Below are 21444 nucleotides of genomic sequence, written 5' to 3' on the forward strand. Positions count from 1 at the left end.
TCCCTAACACCATACACAAAAATAAACTCAAAATGGATTAAAGACCTAAATGTAAGGGCAGACACTATAAAACTCTTACAGGAAAACACAGGAAGAACATTCCATGACATAAATCACAGCAAGATCCTTTTTGACCCACCTCCTAGAGAAATGGAAATAAAAACAAAACTAAACAAATGGGACCTAATGAAACTTAAAAGCTTTTGCACAGCAAAGGAAACCATAAACAAGACCAAAAGACAACCCTCAGAATGGGAGAAAATATTTGCAACTGACAAAGGATTAATCTCTAAAATTTACAAGCACCTCATGTAGCTCAATATCAAAAAAACTAACAACCCAATCCAAAAATGGAGAGAGGACCTAAATAGACATTTCTCCAAAGAAGATATACAGATGTCCAAGAGGCACATGAACAGCTGCTCAACATCACTAATTATTAGAGAAATGTAAATCAAAACTACAATGACGTATCACCTCACACCACTCAGAATGGGCACCATCAGAAAATCTACAAACAACAAATGCTGGAGAGGGTGTGGAGAAAAGGGAACCCTCTTGCACTGTTGGTGAGTAAATTGATACAGCCATTATGGAGAACAGCATGGAGGTTCCGTAAAAAACTAAAAATAGAACTACCATATGACCCAGCAAACCCACTACTGGGCATATACCCAGAGAAAACCATAATTCAAAAAGACACATGCACCCCAATGTTCACTGCAGCACTATTTATAATAGTCAGGTCATGGAAGCAACCTAAATGCCCATCGAAAGATGAATGGATAAAGAAAATGTGAGACAGATATACAATGGAATATTACTCAGCTATAAAAAGGAATGAAATTGGGTCATTTGTAGAGACGTGGATGGATCTAGAGACTGTCATCCAGAGTGAAGTAAGTCAGAAAGAGAAAAACAAATATTGTATATTAACGCATATATGTGGAACCTAGAAAAATTGTACAGATGAACCGGTTTGCAAGGCAGAAATAGAGACAAAGACGTAGAGAACAAATGTATGGACACCAAGGGGGGAAGTGTCGGGGGTGGTGGTGTGATGAATTGGGAGACTGGGATTGACATGTATACACTAATATGTATAAAATGGATAACTAATAAGAACCTGCTGTATAAAAAAAAAATTAAATTAAAAAATTTAAAAAAAAGAAGATATGGTACATATATACAATGGAATATTACTCAGCCATAAGAAAACATGAAATAAATGGGAAGGAAATCTGAAAAAGAGTGGATATATGTTTACGTATAACTGATTCACTTTGCTGTAGAGAAGAAACTAACACAACGCTGTAGAGAAGAAACTAACACAACACTGTAAAGCAACTATAGTCCAATAAAAAAAATAAAGAATGAAATAATGTCATTTGCAGCAACATGGATGGACCTAGAAATTATCATATTAAGTGAAGTTAAGTCAGACAGAGAAAGACAAGTATCATATGATATCACTTATATGGGGAATCTAAAAAAATGATACAAATGAACTTATTTACAAAACAGAAATATACTCACAAACATAGAAAACAAAGGGGATAGAAAGGGGAGCAGGGAGATAAATTAGGAGTTTGGGATCAACATATACACACCACTATATATAAAACAAATAACAACAAAGACCCCCTATATATGTAGCACAGGGAACTATATTCAGTATCGTGTAATAACCTATAATGAAAAAGAATTTATATATATAAATCACTTTGCTGTATATAAATCACTTTGCTGTACACCTGAAACATATACAACACTGGAAATTAACTATACTTCAAACTTTTTTTGAAAAAAAAGGTTAAAAGAATAAAAACTAAAATAAAAGAACTTTATGGAATATGAAAAAAAGACAGACCTATTGATACACATGGCAACATAAATTTCAAAATAATTTTGCTGAGTGAAAGAAATTAATTTTTCTAATCTCAGCAAACTCATTCTTAGGCAAATTGATTTTCAAAAAGTTGATCTAGAAACAGAAGAGATGAGGAGTAGGAGGTCCATACAGGCCTTAATTTTAAACCAGCCCAGCACAAGGCCTATATATTAATGAATTGCTAATTCAATTCCCATTTTTCTTCATATATACAGTCCCCTCAGAAACCCCAAGGACAGAGGAATGGATAAAGCAGATGTCCCCAAGGACAGAACAATGGATAACGATTTATGGTTGGAATATTACTCAGCCATAAAAAAGAATGAAATAATGCCATTTGCAGCAACATGGATGGACCTAGAGATTATCATACTAACTGAAGTAAGTCATATCTGGAATCTAATTTAAAAATAAAGGTACAAATGAACTTATTTACAAAACAGAAACAGACTTACAGATATATAGAGAACTTATGGTTACCAAAGGGGAAACGTGGGGGGGTTGGTAGAAATCAGGAGCTTGGGTTGAATACACACACACTACTATGTATAAGATAACCAAGAAGGACCTACTGTATAGCACAGGGAGCTCTACTCAATATTCTGTGATAACCTATATGAGAAAAGAATCTAAAAAGAATGAATATATGTATACGTATACCTAAATCACTTTGCAGTACACCTGAAACTAACACAACATTGTAAAATCAACGATACCCAGGAATACCCAAATCCTATTACAATCGTAACCCTAACATGCTGAATCCAAGTAACCTGAATGGAGTACATACTGACTCAGAAACAGTTCAATTTTCTGATACAGGCACAACAAATGTAACATCCATTACAGTGCGGCTTACTATTCAATAAACTTTGAGATAACACAGGGAAACAATGTTCCCATTTGTCTAATGAATTCTCACACTAGCAGTTCCTCTCTTTCATTTCCTACTTTAATCACAAATTCAGACACTGACAAAATAAATAAGAAAAATGATTTGTGATTTTTAAAATTTGTACGCTTGTCCTCTAAATTCTCTATCAGCCTAACTCCAATATACCTCACATCCCTCTTTGAAGGGCAGTTGTAAGATATCCAGGATAAGCAGGAAAATTGCCACAGGATGACAACGAGGTTTCCACCCTGTTGTGTACTCAAGATGCTATTATGAAGTCAAGAGGGAACTATCCAATACATCTGGCAAGTGTTCAAGGATAAACACGCAAAGTCTATTCTCCAGCATTCTCCTTAACATACTAATCATCAAAGGTCACTATCTGAATGCTGGAAATTCTCCTTCGAAATCCTCTTCTCCACCATGGTTAACCTACTAAAGTTAAGTGGGAAGGGAAAAAACAGAAGCAAGAGTACTCTATTCACAAAGATGTCTACAATTTAAGATCAGAAAGTTTACTGCAAGCAGTCTCCTAAATCTCCTAATCAAAAAGTAGTACCCAAAGAAAAGTATTCTCCTAAATCAGTTGTCTGTGCAATCTAAACGAAGAGTAAACAAGAATCCACAGCAACGTCTGTTGCTTCAAACCTACCAGAAATGAAAAGATCTTTGCTGCTGTAAAGAAAGAGTAAATATGTTCAGACCCAAACTAAGACAGGCTGCAAGGGCAGTTTTAAGAGGATCACAGATCATCTAGATAAGCCACACTTTTAAAAGTAAGCGTATCAAGGGAATTCCCGTGGTCCAGTGGTTAGGACTCCCTGCTTCCACTGCAGGGGCCATGGGTTCAATCGCTGGTCAGGGAACTAAGATCCTGCAAGCCGTGTGGTACAGCCAAAAAAAAAGGTAAGCATGTCAAGAGTATGAGAGTTCCTATGACTCAAAATAACAAATCCACTAGAAAAACTGGACTCAGCACAACGTGTTAAATGTGAAAAAAACTGAAGTAACATGCTAACACTTCATAACAAAATAAAATACTTCATCTTTTCTTTCTCCTACCTTCTAATTTCAGGCTCTGCCTCTCTAGCAGTATGTAAAATCAAATAATTCACTAATATTTCACAAATATAATGCCTTAAGTCTGTTTACATAAGCAAAAAAAATCATCTGTGTATAAATTATGAATGTCGTATTGCATCAAGAAAATTTAAACACTAATTCAAAAACTCATTTGGGGGGCTTCCCTGGTGGCACAGTAGTTAAGTATCCGCCTGCCAATGCAGGGGACACGGATTCGATCCCTGGTCCGGGAAGATCTCACATGCCACAGAGCAACTAAGCCCGTGCACCACAACTACTGATCCCGTGTGCCACAACTAGTGAAGCCCATGCCCATAGAGCCCATGCTCCCCATCAAGAGAAGCCACCGCAATGAGAAGCCCGCGCACCGCAACGAAGAGTAGCCCCCCGTCGCCGCAACTAGAGAAAGCCCCCGCGCAGCAATGAAGACCCAATGCAGCCACAAATAAATAATTTATTTTTAAAAAATCATTTGGTTTTCATTACTAGGAAACTGAACATGATAGTAGTATCAAAAACTAAGGATTTGGGCTTCCCTGGTGGTGCAGTGGTTGAGAGTCCGCCTGCCGGTGCAGGGGACACAGGTTCATGCCCTGGTCTGGGAAGATCCCACATGCCGCGGAGCGGCTGGGCCCGTGAGCCATGGCCACTGAGCCTGCGCATCTGGAGCCTGTACTCCGCAACGGGAGAGGCCACAACAGTGAGAGGCCCACGTACCGCAAAAAAAAAAAAAAAAAACAAAAAAAACAAAAAACTAAGGATTTAACTAAAGAACACTTTTCATAATGAACAGCTTTTCTAATTGTTTTAGCTTTTCTATTTCTTTGGGAAAACAATTTAATTAAATCTTGAATACAACGTTTTATTGACTAACATTAAAGTCTGACAGTAATCATAATAGTTGTCCCATACTTTTTGACCTGAACCAAATTGCACAATGTTCCAACGTTAGATATACATAGCAAAATATACATAAAGAGGTGTTAAACCTAGTTTTACTTATCTGAGAACCAGGGTTTAGAATTTAGAAAAACCATATCTAAATCTACAAATCTCCATTAAAAAGAGAAATAAAACAGAAAAGCCTTAGTAACTAAACTCTGTCTGGGATAAAACTCGATAAGGCACAAAGAAAAGCTCCATCCAGGAAAGGGTTCCTAGGTGCCAGCATCTTAATTATGAAAGAATTTAAAAGGAAAGGCCAATGCAGACTCAGGCTGATCCAAAACAGATAGCATTAAACAACAGAGCTAATCCTTAACTTTTTGACATGAATAAATGCCTAAGGAGAGTACCCACTCTACTCATACAAATGACTGCCAATAAGGTGGTGCTTTGTGCTGAGTGGAAAAGGTTTGAAGGGAAGGGGTGTCAGCTTTAAAACAGCTCCTAAAATAGTTGCTTAAAAGGATAAAGAAAAAGAGAACTTACAAAGGCTTTGAGTCACGCTTGGTTCCAGGAAAAGGATACTTTGGCTCTATGTGAAAGCAAAAACCAGTCATTGTAAAATACAGATACCCAGATTTTGTCAGCAAAAGGAAGAGTATTGTCCATTATTTCCCACAAAGGCAGCAGAGCCTTTAACTTGGATTCCTATTTTTTCTTGGCAGGTAGATATTCTGCAAAAGCAACAAAGCAAACTAAATATAAAACTCTTCTGAAATTCAACCCCGCAGTCAAAATGCCAAATTCACAAACTCATCAAAGGTCACAGAAGAACAAATTTCCTGTTTTTTTACTTAAACTCATTACCTTCCTCCTGAGCTAACCAATACAGAATTTCCTTCTTCTTGTTCTGAGGCTGATAAAATGAGGACAGCATACTTACAACATACTAGGAACAATAGGCAGTTACCCAGAATCACAGAATCAAGGAATAAAATTTGCTATTTTCTAAAACCCAGTTGCACCTAATGCATGTCTATTATTTCTCCATTTGAGAAGAGTGAATTGTTTTATTAACGATTTTTAAAAATTTTATTTCGAAGTTGTTTTACAAAAAGACTAAAAGAAAATGTAATGCTTTATAAACATTTATCAAAAATCCATTACTTTTAATTATTAGAACTATGTTCCTTGCCCTAAACACCTTATAGTCTAGGAAAGATGAGCAAAAGGTAAACAATGATTATTATATTGTAAACATTTATGTATTTCCCATCTCTTTCTAAAATGTATTTAAAGTTGCTTTCCACAAAGAATATTTAACAGTGTTTACAAATAACTGTAGTTCAATGAAGAAATGTGTGTAAATTCAATAAAAGAGCTGCTAAGAATAAAATTTGAATGGAGCAATAGTTCTTGACCAAGTTGATTAATCGTGAAATGTGCTACAAGTACTGTAACTTGTAAACTAATAAAAGTAAAAATGACCTAAGTTTGTGTACAATTTATACACACAATATATACTATATGTGTATTAGTACTGCTAATCCTATCCTTTTTTTTTTTTTTTTTTTTTGCGGTACGCGGGCCTCTCACTGCTGTGGCCTCTCCCGTTGCGGAGCACAGGCTCCAGACGCGCAGGCTCAGCGGCCATGGCTCACGGGCCCAGCTGTTACGCGGCATGTGGGATCTTCCCGGACCGGGGCACGAACCTGTGTCGCCTGCAGCGGCAGACGGACTCTCAACCACTGCGCCACCAGGGAAGCCCAACACATTCCTTTTTAATCTTATTTATTTCATTCACTAAAAATCATTATTCCAAAAACGCTCCACAGACTTCTGCAGACTGCCAAAGAGTCCATACAACCAAACATCCACCCATATCCAAACATAACACCCATGCATTAGAGGGAGGAAGGGGAAAACCAATCCTGAGGGTATTCAGGCATAAAGTAAGTAGGACCTAAATTCAGGCAAAAATAGAAATAATTCCAATTTTAATCAATTTGTCTAATATAAAATTCATAATTATCTTCCCCAAATTGTATCCTCCTTCTGATTTTTCAGTTATCTTTGACTTCTTCCTTCATATTCAACCATTGATGTCACTTAAAAGCTTTCTTTTCTATCCCAATTGACACATCTCTCTCCTGACTTACCACTTCATATTTTAATTTTAATTCTTTAAAAAAGAGCCTCCCTCCTCCCACACTGATCTCCGCAACTGATTCTGCATACCTCAACCAGATTAAACTTCTTAAATAATTATTTCCAAACTGCCACCAGCCTCTCAAAATCACTCAATGCTCCCAAAGTCTTTAATAGTAGTATTGATAATTACTTGATTCTAGAGCCATATCTGCAATAACTATTAATAACTATTAAACAAAACAATTATACAGCCATGTCCTATAAAATATCATCTAAACGATATTATGACATAAAGTTCAGGTATTACTAAGAGAACCCCAATTTACAGATGTAAAAAACACACTTGGTGCTCTAGAATTAAACCTAGAATAAGACTTAAATTCCTCATTCAAACCCCTCCATAATAATCATGCTCCAATTTGCCTTATCACCTCCTTGTTCCCACTGAAGCTCTGGAAGTTAACCAGATATTAACTCAATGTCCCACTCCTCCTTGAATCTGGACTCATACCTTTTATTTTTCTTTTTAAAACATCTTTATTGAGGTATAATTGCTTTACAATGGTGTGTTAGTTTCTGCTTTATAACAAAGTGAATCAGCTATACATACACATATGTTCCCATATCTCTTCCCTCTTGCGTCTCCCTCCCTCCCACCCTCCCTATCCCACCCCTCTAGGTGGTCACAAAGCACCGAGCTGATCTCCCTGTGCTATGTGGCTGCTTCCCACTAGCTATCTATTTTACATTTGGCAGTGTATATATGTCCATGCCACTCTCTCACGTCATCCCAGCTTACCCTTCCCCATCCCCGTGTCCTCAAGTCCATTCTCTACATCGGTGTCTTTATTCCTGTCCTGCCCTTAGGTTCATCAGAAGCTTTTTTTTTTTTTTAGATTGCACATATATGTGTTAGCATACGGTATTTTTCTCTTTCTGACTTACTTCACTCAGTATGGCTCTAGGTCCATCCACCTCACTACAAATAACTCAATTTCATTTCTTTTTATGGCTGAGTAATATTCCACTGTATATATTGTGCCACATCTTCTTTATCCATTCATCTGTCAATGGACACCTAGGTTGCTTCCATGTCCTGGCTATTGTAAATACAGCTGCAATGAACACTGTGGTACATGACTCTTTTTGAATTATGGTTTTCTTAGGGTATATGCCCAGTAGTAGGATTGCTGTGTCGTATGGTAGTTCTATTTTTAGTTTTTTAAGGAAACTCCATACTGTTCCCTATAGTGGCTGTATCAATTCACATTCCCACCAAAGGTGCAAGAAGGTTCCCTTTTCTCCACACCCTCTCCAGCATTTGTTTGTAGATTTTTTTTTTTTTTTTTTTTTTGCAGTACGCGGGCCTGTCACTCTTGTGGCCTCCCCCGTTGCAGAGTACAGGCTCCGGATGCACAGGCTCAGCGGCCATGGCTCACGGGCCCAGCCGCTCCGCGGCATGTGGGATCTTCCCGGACCGGGGCACAAATCCGTGTCCCGTGCATCAGCAGGCAGACTCTCAACCACTGCGCCACCAAGGAAGCCCTGTTTGTAGATTTTTGATGATGGCCATTATCACTGGTGTGAGATGATACCTCACTGTAGTTTTGATTTGCATTTCTCTAATGATTAGTGATGTTGAGCATCCTTTCATGTGTCTGGTGGCAATCGGTATATCTTCTTTGGGGAAATGTCTATTTAAGTCTTCTGCCCATTTTCTTTTTTTTTTAAGCATCTTTACTGGAGTACAACTGCTTCACAATGGTGTGTTAGTTTCTGCTTTATAACAAAGTGAATCAGCTATACATATACATACATCCCCGTATCTCCTCCCTCTTGCATCTCCCTCCCACCCTCCCTATCCCACCCCTCTAGGTGGTCACAAAACACTGAGATGATCTCCCTGTGCTATGCGGCTGCTTCCCACTAGCTATCTATCTTACATTTGGTAGTATATATAAGTCCACCCACTCTCTCAATTCGTCCCAGCTTACCCTTCCCCCTCCCCCTCCCCGAGTCCTCAAGTCCATTCTCTACATCTGCGTCTTTATTCCTGTCCCTTCTGCCTATTTTTGGATCGGGTTGCTGGTTTCTTTGATATTGAGCTGCATGAGCTGCTTGTAAATTTTAGAGATTAATCCTTTGTCAGTTGCAAATATTTTCTCCCATTCTGAGAGTTGTCTTTTCATCTTGTTTACGGTTTCCTTTGCTGTGAAAAAGATTTTGTTTCATTAGGTCCCATTTGTTTAGTTTTGTTTTTATTTCTATTTCTCTAGGAGGTGGGTCAAAAAGGATCTTGCTGTGACTTATGTCATAGAGTATTCTGCCTATGTTTTCTTCTAAGAGTTCTATAGTATCTGGCCTTACATTTAGGTCTTTAATCCATTTTGAGTTTATTTTTGTGTATGGTGTTAGGGAGTGTTCTAATTTCATTCTTTTACACGTAGCTGTCCAGTTTTCCCAGCACCACTTACTGAAGAGTCTGTCTTTTTTCCATTGTATATTCTTGCCTCCTTTATCAAAAATAAGGTGACCATATGTGCATGGGTTTATCTCTGGGCTTTCTATCCTTTTCCATTGATCTATATTTCTATTTTTGTGCCAGTACCATACTGGCTTGATTACTGTAGTTTTGTAGTACAGTCTGAAGCCCAGGAGCCTGATTCCTCCAGCTCCGTTTTTCTTTCTCAAGACTGCTTTGGCTATTCGGGATCTTTTGTGTTTCCATACAAATTGTGAAATTTTTTGTTCTAGTTCTGTGAAAAATGCCATTGGTAGTTTGATAGGGATTGCACTGAATCTGTAGATTGCTTTGGGTAGCAGAGTCATTTTCACAATGTTGATTCATCCAATCCAAGAACATGGTATATCTCTCCAACTGTTCGTTATCACCTTTAATTTCTTTCATCACTGTCTTATAGTTTTCTGCATACACACACGTCTTTTGCCTCTCTAGGTAGGTTTATTCGTAGGTATTTTATTCTTTTTGTTGCAATAGTAAATGGGAGCGTTTCCTTAATTTCACTGTCAGATATTTCATCATTAGTGTATAGGAATGCAAGAGATTTCTGTGCATTAATTTTGTATCCTGCAACCTTACCAAATTCATTGATTAGCTCTAGTAGTTTTCTGATAGCATCTTTAGGATTCTCTATGTATAGTATCATGTCATCTGCAAACAGTGACAGCTTTACTTCTTCTTTTCCGATTTGGATTCCTTTTATTTCTTTTTCTTCTCTGATTGCTGTGGCTAAAACTTCCAAAACTATGTTGAATAATAGTGGTGAGAGTGGAGAACCTTATCTTGTTCTTGATCTTAGAGGAAATGGTTTCAGTTTTTCACCACCGAGAACCATGGCGGCTGTGGGTTTGTCATATATGGCCTTCATTATGTTGAGGAAAGTTCCCTTTATGCCTACTTTCTGGAGGATTTTTATCATAAATGGATGTTGAAGTTTGTCAAAAGATTTTTCTGTATCTATTGAGATGATCATATGGTTTTTCTCCTTCAATTTGTTAATATGGTGTATCACGTTGATTGATTTGCGTATATTGAAGAATCCTTGCATTCCTGGAATAAATCCCACTTGATCATGGTGTATGATCCTTTTAATGTGCTGTTGGATTCTGTTTGCTAGTATTTTGTTGAGGATTTTTGCATCTATGTTCATTAGTGATATTGGCCTGTAGTTTTCTTTCTTTGTGACATCTTTGTCTGGTTTTGGTATCAGGGTGATGGTGGCCTCGTAGAATGAGTTGAGGAGTGTTCCTCCGTCTACTATATTTTGGAAGAGTTTGAGAAGGATAGGTGTTAGCTCTTCTCTAAAAGTTTGATAGAATTTGCCTGTGAAGCCATCTGGTCCTGAGCTTTTGTTTGTTGGAAGATTTTTAATCACAGTCTCAATTTCAGTGCTTGTGATTGGTTTATATTTTCTATTTCTTCCTGGTTCAGTCTCGGAAGGTTGTGCTTTTCTAAGAATTTGTCCATTTCTTCCAGGTTGTCCATTTTATTGGCATATAGTTGTCTGTAGTAATCTCTCATGATCCTTTGTATTTCTGCAGTGTCAGTTTTTATTTCTCCTTTTTCATTTCTAATTCTATTGATTTGGACTCATACCTTTCTGCTACTACGTATCTGCTGATGTAATTTCTACCATCTGCAATGCCATTTGATTCATTCATTCATTTAATAAACAGTTACTAAGCCCCTAAAATATACTAAACATTTAGTATATCTCTGCCCTTAAAAATCTCAGTCTAACGAGAAAGCAGAGACATAAACCAGGTAAACAAAATACAGTCTGGTAAATGTCATAAAAGGGGAATGCACAGGATGCTAGGGGAGCGCAGAGAAAAAGCATAAAGCAAAGACTGGAAGTGTGAGGCAAGGTTTCCTGGAGTAGGGAGCATCTAAGGTGAGTTATTAAGAAAGTCAGTGAGGTCGTAGAGTATAAGGTATTGTAGGCATGTATAAAGCACAAACTAGGCTATATCTAAGTCACTCAGTTGGCTAGGCTAGAGAATATGTTTGAAGGAGGAGGAGTAATAAATGATAAAACTGGAAAGGTACAAGAGGCCAGTAACATGATGGACCTTACATACAACGCCATGAAAGCGCCATTTTATTCTAAAAGCAATAAGCAGCAGCAGGATACACTGGGAAGTATACAAGTTGAGGAATTCCCATGACCTAAATCTGAATTCAATCTCTTGTGTCATTTACTTGCTATGTGACTTTCATCAAATTTGCCTCTCTAACCTTCAGTTTCCTCAACTATAAAATAGGAATTAATAATATCAACTTTGCCAGGATTCTAACAAGAAGTTAATTCATGTAAATCTCCTAGCACAAGGGTCAGCAAACTATAGCTTGGTTTGCCAGCAATGAATGGTTTTACATTTTTAAAGGATTGTTTATTTAACAAACAACAACAACAACAATATAGAACAGAAATCTTCCATGACCCACAAGGCCAAAACATTTACTATACAGCCCTTTACATAAAAATCTTACCAACTCCTACCCTTAAGCTCATAATAGGCAACCAAAAAACAGTAACATTATTAAGGATTTTAAGTAGGGAATTTCAGCAATATTGAAAGAATTTTAAAAGGATTTCTCTGGTGACAATGCCTACAAAGAAACAGAAGTTAAAGCAGCAATAATGGATGTTGGGAAACAAGCAAGGAGAATGCTGCAGTAATCCATTAACTTTTCCTTTCCTCCTAACTATAAAGGTGAGATCAACTTCCACCTCCTCTCTTTATCGCTGTAGGCTACAACCCCATATGTACTCTGCTATACGGTACAGCACTTAATGTTCTTTGTCACTTAGCATATTCTGCCTTCACTTGCTTGCTATTTATCCAGGCTTAAATCCCCTATAAGTGTAAGTTGTATAAGAGTAAATATTTTGGAGTCAAACAGATCGTTTTAAATATTAGTTTTATCAATATTTAAGATTTGTTATTTAACTCATATGGCTCCTAACAATAAGAAACAGTACAGCTAACATATATTGCGTTTTTTAGTTTTGTTTTGCTTTTTTACTTCAGACGTGCCGCATACTGTTTTAAGCACTTTACAGGCATTACTTCATTTAACCCTCCCAACAACCCTGTAGGATAAGGATTATTAATTACTATCTCCTTATTACAGATGAGGAAACTGAAGCATGGAGAAGTTAAATGAGTTTCCCAAGAGCTAGAAAGTGAAGGATCAAAGACTCACATTCTTAACCAGCTAGAGAATGAGAATCATACTGTCTAATTCACAGGACTTTTCTGAACACTAATTTTGATTACATATTTAAAAGGGAAGGTGATGACTTTCACAGTCCTTAGTACTCAGTAGTCTGATAAATATTAGTTCCACTTCCTGGTATAAAAGACTATATTCTGAACTTTTTATTCCCCAGAACCCTGAATTTAACAGTTTATAGCCAGTAGAAGCTTAATAAATATTCATTAATAGGTTAGATATACTTTTGGTGATTCAAATTCTTATTATTTCAAGGTTATCATCCTGTACATAATTCACAATATATTATTTCATGAATTTATATGTAGATTTTGCAGCAGATTGCACTACATATGAACCTATAGCAGAACATACCTTGTCAGTTTTTTGGTTTTGTTTAAATATAAACATTATGATCAAAGAGCTATGGATATACATGTAAAGATCCCAGCAAAGTCTGTGTATAGAAAGACATTAAGGTTGGTATATCCTAAATCTAGTTCTATTCTCTTATCAGTATTTGTAACTGGTATTATATAACTGAACTATTTTACTCATTTAGGGAATCTAAGTAATTTGGGGAGAGAAAAATAAAAAGATTCTAAACTATGAGATTACAGAGAGAGGTTCTCTCTGCAAAAGATGACTATTAAGAAAGATAAAGTGTCGTAACTTCTATTTTGTGTCACCAATTTCTACTGTTAATAAAGGAAAACAATATAAAAGACCACAATTACCAGGCGTCTGTCCATTCAGCATGAATGATGAGTCTCTCACACAGCAAAGTGAACTACTTATTTCTTCAAAAAATTAGAAAATTTTTACCTATAATGAGATTTTAAAGTAGACTGAAAAAAATTAATGAAAAGTAATAATCCTGCTACAAAAGAGGATACAAAACAAAAATTCTGTTACTACTTATCAATTTTTGCCTTGTGAACAGAAAGATTCTTGGCTAAACCCAAAGTTATTTGATTTCTGAGACATAACATGAAACACAGAAATTTTTTTTTTTTTTTTTTTTTTTTTTGCGGTACGCGGGCCTCTCACTGTTGTGGCCTCTCCCGTTGCGGAGCACAGGCTCCAGACGCGCAGGCTCAGCGGCCATGGCTCACAGGCCCAGCTGCTCCGTGGCATGTGGGATCTTCCGGGACCGGGGCTCGAACCCGTGTCCCCTGCATCGGCAGGCGGGCTGTCAACCACTGCGCCACCAAGGAAGCCCAGAAATATATTTTTTTTAACATTACCTAATCATGGCGCTTCCCTGGTGGCGCAGTGGTTAAGAATCCGCCTGCCGATGCAGGGGACACGGGTTCGAGCCCCGGTCCCGGAATTTCCCACATGCCACGGAGCAACTAAGCCTGTGCGCCACAACTACTGAGCCTGCACTCTAGAGCCCGTGAGCCACAACTACTGAAGCCCGCACACCTAGAGCCCATGCTCCCCAACAAGAGAAGCCATCGCAATGATAAGCCCGTGCACTGCAACGAAGAGTAGCCCCTACTCGCCGCAACTAGAGAAAGCCCACACACAGCAACAAAGACCCAACTCTACCAAAAATAAATGATTAATTTTTTTTAAATTACCTAATCAGAACGCAGCTGCATGCAATTGTGTAATTAAAATTTCAAAAAGTAAATGAAGGATAATCACCACATCAAGTGCATCATAACCTTACCTTGCAGAGCAAAATTTCCTAAGAAATCTATTAAACTTTTTAGAAAACTATGCAGAAAAGTTACAAAAGTGAAACCATTGATGCTGAAATGTTTTGGGAAAAAGGTCAGGTGACAGCCAGGTTCAAAGTAAACATGGAATTCTTCATTAACCATGCATTTTTTATCACAAAGGTTTGTTCCCTTCTTTTTAACTCTATGTTTAGTACTTCATTTATGATTTAGTTTCTCTCTGCTTCCTGTGTCCTGCTCCAACCTAGCTATCAAACTAAAAAAAAAAAAAAAATTCTCCACACTGTTTTTAATTAATGTTTTTCAAAAGAAACAATATTCTCCACTGATCAAAAAACCCAAATTATTCAGAAAATCTTCAGTAAAGGATTAAGGGCCCTCCAAATGTGTATAGGGATTAATGGGAAGACAATGAGAGATCATGAAAGGGGTAGGGAAGAGAGAAAAGAAGGGAGAGGGAAAAAGAGGGGGGGAAAGCTAGCCCCTCTTTCCCAAACAAGTTAAGCATCATTATCTGCCATGTATCACTGGACTTAGCATCTTCACTTTTCTAACTCATATTTCATATTTCCCTCAAAACTCAACCTTAACACCCCTTCATGATAAAAACACTCAACAAACTAGGAACAGAAGGAAACTTCCTCAACCTGATAAACAGCATCTATGAAAACCCCATTAGCTAATATCAAATAGTGGAAGACTGAATGCTTTCCCCTCCAAGATCAGGAATAAGACAAGAATATCTGCTCTTGACACTGCTTTTCAACAATGTTTAGCCAGGGCAATTAGGCAAGAAAATGAAATAAAATGCATCCAGATTGGAAAAGAAGAAAAACTATACTTATTTACAGGTGACATGATCCTTGTTATACAGAAAAGCAGATGGAATTCATTTAAAAAACTATTAGAACTAATAAACAAGTTCAGTAAGGCTGCAGAATACAACATCAATACATGAAAGTCAGTTGTATTTTTTCATACTTGCAATGAGCAGCCCAAAAATGAAATTAAGAAAACAGTTCTATTTACAACAGCATCTAAAAGAATAAAATATTTAAGAGAAAATGCAACAAAAAAAGTGTAAAACTTTGAAGACTACAAAACACTGTCAAAAGAAATTAAAAATCTAAATATATGGGAAGATCCCACGTTCATAAATAGGAAGACTCATTTAATACTGTCAAGATGGTGACGCTCCCCAAATTATCTACAGACTTAACACAATTCCTATCAAAATTCTCGCTGGCTTCTTTGCAGAAATTGATAAGTTAACCCTAAAATTCATATGGAAATACAAGTACATCAGTGATTGCCTAGAATTAGGGGTATGGGAGAATGAGTGATAACTCAAAAGAATACAGGATTTATATTTCAGGTGACTAAAATGTTCTATAAATTTTGGTGAAGGCTGCACAAATGTGAATATACTAAACACTACTGAGATATTTTTTAAATGGGCTACTTCTATAAGTGAATTATATCTCAAAAAAGCTGTTACCAAAACAAATCTCTCAACTTTGAGTAGTCTCTGGCCCACTCACCATTCCATTTTACGTTACTCCCTCACAGAATGTCTGCAAACAGTTTATATTGTAGTGACTCGCACTTGTTCATTTATTGTTTTGAAACAACTAAATTATATGCTTTATTTACCTTATTCATAAGCTATAAGCTTCACAAGGGTCTCTTCTACTTTCTTTTTAGAACGAAGTATAATAATGGGTACAGAAGAGGCTCAAAATGCAAAACATTAGAAATACTTAACATGGAGAAGTTAGCCAGACTACTCAAAAATCTTTCTTTTGGAGAATACAGACACATATAAAACTCCCCAGATTCCTAACCAAACTGTTTAGAATAAAGACAAATAAAAGTATACCCAGAACTGAGGTTTCACTTTACAATAATCCTACGCAGTAAAAGAGTAAGCTGCAATTCAATTAAAATTAAAGTCCAGAAATAAAATTAATGTATTATGGTTCAGTATTAGTGCAGGTGGTCAAAGAAAGTTGTAGTATTTTCATTATGAAACATGAACACAAGTTAATAATTGAGCCTTTGTTGTTTACTTGATGATTTTATTGTTCTTTCTGGGTTAAGCCTCACAAATATTAATTATAATGACTTTAGAATTACAAAAAACAGCAACAGAAAACACTAGAACACAGTAAGGTCCATCTAAATGATATTTTAAAACAATAATAATAGTAATGCTCTATCCCAACAGAAAAAAGAAAATTTAAAAATATGTTTCCCATGAAACTATACCTCAGAAACTGAAATTCAAAGTCAACTGATTTCAAAGTACAAAGAGAAATAACTCAAACAGCCAGAACCCAGTAGACCACAACGGCAAGCAATAACTGGATGGCAAAGGAGAGACCCACTAAAGGTTATAAAATCCAATTGTAATGGTCTTTGTAAAATCTGTATCTTTAAATAGCTGCTGACGTTTACTTGTCATTCAAACCTACCTTGGAAGAAATGTCCTTCTTCTCCTCCTGTGGCTCTTATTCCTTCCCTTCTCTTCCCACTACTCCCCACCCCTTCACACAATTTTACGCTTTGAAGATGGAAAGCAATTTTTAGTATTATAATTTACCTTTCAGACATAATTTCACAAATATATGCTACCATCTAAAATAACATCATGAAATGCCCCAAGTTGTCCACCACCCAGGGACTACATTCCCATCCCCCTTGCATTCAAATAAGGCTCTGTGACAAATTATCACCAATGAAATGTGGGCAGATGTTTGTCTTTGGGGGTTCTTAAGAAATGTCCTGTGGGTAACAGGCAGGGCTCCAAGGCTCCAGGGAATGGTGGAGACATAAGATGTAAGGCGTCTGGGTTCCTCAATTACCACATGGAGGTAAGCCACAAGCCTGCTAACAAGGAGCACCTGCACTGGACTGTTATGTGAGCAAAATACAAACTTACATGTGTTAAGCCACTGAAATTCTGGGGTATATTTATTACCCTAATTAGCATTACCCAAAGTAAAACATGCATAAACCTTAAGTATTTCAATTCCCCCTAATTAAAGACATTTATAAGGGATATTTTGGAAAGACTGTTTAAAAGGCCACTTAAGTAACATTAAATTTTAAAACCTAAACAATTTTCCACCTTGATTTTACTGTAATTACTTTAAAATGATAGCAAGAAGAGTCCACTGTTAGTAATAAATTTCACTCTTCACATATCTTAACATATTATTTCAGTACCACCTGTTTTCATGATTATTACAGAAAAATGTCCTCCTCAATTCTCCCAATTTAAAAAAAATTACAAAGTGTTTTAAAATACCATAATTCATAATGTCTAATGAAAATTATCAAATACCTAGTTAAGGGCAAAATTCACTTCCATTTTATTGTTTTTAAAGTATTAAAAATTATCACATAGTTTTTAAATTAAGAATTCTTCCTTTCAATATAACCATATGGCAGATAATTCTGTTCACTGTAAATGCACATACACCCATAACAGATACACTTTAACAAAACCATGACATTTTGCATTCTAATAAAGTTCTCCCGCCTATCCTTCACAAAAATACTTCAAAAATGTGTTGAAATTTTAGTGCTTTACTAGGTTTTTTTTTTTAAGCTTAACATTGCTGATATAAATAATAATGATATAAGGCCTAAGGAAACCTGGTGTTAGTAAACAGAGACATTACAAACTTAAACCAATGAAACTCCTCCCACATCATCTTCACCCTGCCGTCACCAAAAAAAAAAAAAAAGAGAAAAAGAAAAAATGCTTTATTTAACCTTTCTGTTGTCTTTACCTTAAACTCCATACCATTATTTTTTCCAGCACAATACAATTAAAATTAAATGAACAGCCCACTTACCACTCCACACAGAATAATAAAAATGGAAAATTACTGAAAGTTGATAGAAGATTTTTGCTTCCACTCAGGAAAATATTCCAAAAGTTTTTGTTTTGTTTTCTCCAGAATCAGTCAACATGAACTAAAACAATTACATAGCAATTCTGTGGCACTTATAGTTTGTGGATCTATATAAATAAACTCTAGGTCCTTGATCCTTTTTGATGTTTGATTATATTGGAACATATATGTGCTATATATAGCTTAAACAATTTTTTCCAGGGCTACATAGCAAGAACTCACAAAAACAGTAATGAAACTGAAAGATGGCCTATTCGAAAATATGAAAACAAATCAAGTATGACTAGATAGTCTCCATAAACTGGTACACTAGGCTATTTTAATGACAGTCAGTTCAAGGAAAAAGGACTTCTAAAATACATTTAACATTGTTTATATATACTTTATGCATATCAAAGGACTCAAATGTTCTGTTGTCTTGATTTTTTAACTTAAGGTGACATAATATTTCTCTCAGTAATCCAGTAAGTATTTGTACTTATACATGTTTTTCAATGCCTACAGTCAGGGCTGCAAGAGGAAGAACTAGTATTTAACTAAGCAGCTATTATGTGCCAAACATATGTTTTTTCAATTTATCCTCAGGACAACCTTACTATAAACGTCTTATCCCCTTGTTACCTATGAGAAAACAGACTTACAGACATTAGGTACCTTGCCTAAGGTAAAACAGCCAAGAAAAGTGGCATAGCCAGAGTTTTGAGGTCCCTAAAACAAGTCCTTTTTCCACTGAACAACATGTGTTGTTTTTCCAGTAGTGTTCATAGAAAACAGCTCTCCACCCCTCCTGCTCTTCTGCTCACTTCCCAGTGAACAGCAGGAAACATTTCTTTGTGAGACCAGGTTCAGAAAGGAGCAATCTCTGACCATTACACAGAGCATGGCCTGCAAGGATGGAATCTGTATGACGACTTCATCCATAGGGTTTTAGCTAGATGAGCTAACTAGACGCAAATAGAGGGTGGAGTAGATAAAGTAAAGAGCAAATAATCATTCAAATACCATTTATATTTGGTTCTGAAATGCACTGTATGCCTACTGACAGCAGATTTACCTCTACAGTTGCGTTCTGCTTAAACTACTCTCAAAATAGCCTTCGAAGAGCACACACTTGGAGTAGACCATACGGGCTGCCTGATCTAGGTTTCGGATACTGTGAGGGAAAACTTGTTTATACGTGACTATCTTGACTGACAACTAAGATAACTAGAGGCAATAAGGTAGTATCTCCTAAAATATAGTACTGTGCTTCCCATGTGTACAAAAGGCTCAGCTAAACTCCCTGAACACAATGCATCTAAACAGCCTAAGCTGAAGAGTCGGCTGTGCTAAGGAGGATGACAGCTCCAGTAACTTCCTCTTCCTCACCGACCTCCTCAGCTCGGCGTGTACACCCCTTTCCCCCTAGGAGGCAGGATAAAACAATTTCAAATGCACGAAATCCATCCAATCCTACCAACACCATAGGGCAGGGAAGCCAGCTTCCATTTCTTCCCCCGCCCCTCCGAGAAAAATTTTACCTTAAAAAAAAATGCTTAAGTATTATCAACGAAAAAGTATTTGCAACGAAAAAAGAGCTGAAAATATGTACTCAGTCCCTCCACACAGCCTTAAGGAAAGGATGAAAAGAAGGGATCTCGACACCGCGTCTTCTCGAGATTTACTGCTTTGATTCACTTTCTCTCGGGTCCCACCGCCGGCCAGAGGGTAGAGCTTGCGGGTCGGAACGCCGAAATATGCCTTCGCCTCTCCTCAGGAGACGTGGGGGCGGCCAAGGCGACGGCGATCGGTGCGTCCCGCCTCCGACCCTCACCTGCCCAGGCCCTAGGCAGCGCCCTGGGCCCGCGCGGGCCCGGCGCCCCGGGAGGCGTCCGGGGAGGCTGGTGAGAGGCAGGCAGGCGGGCGGGCGGACGCCGAGGCGGTTAGGCCGCGCTGCAGGCCGGCGCGCTTCCTGCCGCGGCCCCGGGAACGGCGGCGCGGCCCCGACCCACAGCTCCCGGGCCCCGCTGCTGTGTGTGTGCGGAACACACACTCACCCTCTCCGGACCCCGCGGAGCAGCTCTCACCTGCGAGGCTCCTGAGCCTCGGCCACAAAGGGGGAGGGACACGCCACTCGGGGGTCCCAAACACACGGAACCCGCCCCCAGAGTCCCGGGCCCTGGGCGCGGACCACCCCCCTCCAAACACACACACGCACGCACACCCCGGAACCTTCGCCGCTTCAGACAGAGACGCGGGTCATCCCCGCACCCGACACACACCCACTCGCTGTGGGTCCTCAGGCCGCCTCCCCGGCCGCCGAAGTCCCAACTCGCACACCCCCAGGCACATCTGTCCTTCTCCCACCTCATTTCCCCGGGGACGCGCTCCTCTTCCCAACACTCTCGATCCTACTCGGAGGCACAAAAACACTCTACCTCATTCTCTTCCTCTGGCCCAGAAGGAGCAACAGCAGCCATTTCCCCGCGGCAGGGGAAACACACACACACAAACACGCGCGCGCGCGCGCGCGCCAGGCCCCCACAGATGCTTCCCCTCCGGAGCCGCGGCCGCAGACGCAAACACAAACACCCACTGGCGGGCCTCGCTACCGCCCGCCCCGAAGGGAATCCGCGGCGGCGGCGGGCAGGGCCCGGATCCCGACTCGCGGGCGGGCGCGCAGGGCGCCCGGGCCTGGGGTCGCCGAGGGCCTGCGCCCCCTCCTCACCTGCATTCAGCGCGCCGGGGTCCGGGCGGCGACGGCGGCGGCGGCGGCGGGGCGGCTGCTGCTGGTGCTGGTGCTGCGGCGGCGGGGGAGGCGGCGGCGGCGGTGGCGGCGGGGCTGAGGGCAGCAAAGACATGCAGGCAGCCCGCCGGGGGAAGAGGCACCGGCCGGAGGGGACGCGGGGCGGGCAGGCCGGGCCGGGCCGCCGAGAAACGGCAGAGGCGGCGGCGAGGAGGACGGCTGAGGGGAGCGAGGAGACGGATGGGGGGCTGGGAGGGGGCCGCGCCGCCGGGCTTCGGGGACGGTGACCCTGGGCGCGCAGGAGAGGCCCCGCGGCCGCGGCCGCCGACGCGAAGGGCCCTGCTGGAGGAAGCTGCGCCCCCGCAGCCGCCGGAGCCGCGGCTATTACTCGGAGAGCCGCACAGAGCCTGGCCTTGGCCTTGGCCTCCTGGCGCCGGGGCTGCCGCCGCTGCGGGGGTTGCTG

The 21444-nt window shown here is 39.4% G+C and overlaps 1 protein-coding gene across 3 annotated transcripts in view; it reads right to left on the bottom strand.

The window, feature by feature from the left end:
* CNOT6L (CCR4-NOT transcription complex subunit 6 like) overlaps positions 1 to 21041 on the bottom strand; it is a 118755-nt gene extending 97714 nt beyond the window's left edge. The window contains exon 1 of one of the 3 annotated variants that reach the window (XM_030877938.2): positions 20964 to 21041. Coding sequence is in view for 2 of the 3 variants with exons in the window: in XM_030877935.2 (XP_030733795.1) it covers positions 20603 to 20607 (5 nt within the window). In the remaining variant the exon portion in view is untranslated. Of the gene's footprint in view, positions 1 to 20602; positions 20723 to 20963 lie in introns of those variants that run through there. The other 2 variants (XM_030877935.2, XM_030877936.2) reach the window with 2 other exon arrangements.
* Between the last annotated feature and the right edge of the window lie 403 nt (positions 21042 to 21444).

This window comes from Globicephala melas, chromosome 5 (genome assembly GCF_963455315.2).
Source record: "Globicephala melas chromosome 5, mGloMel1.2, whole genome shotgun sequence".
Classification (NCBI taxonomy): domain Eukaryota; kingdom Metazoa; phylum Chordata; class Mammalia; order Artiodactyla; family Delphinidae; genus Globicephala; species Globicephala melas.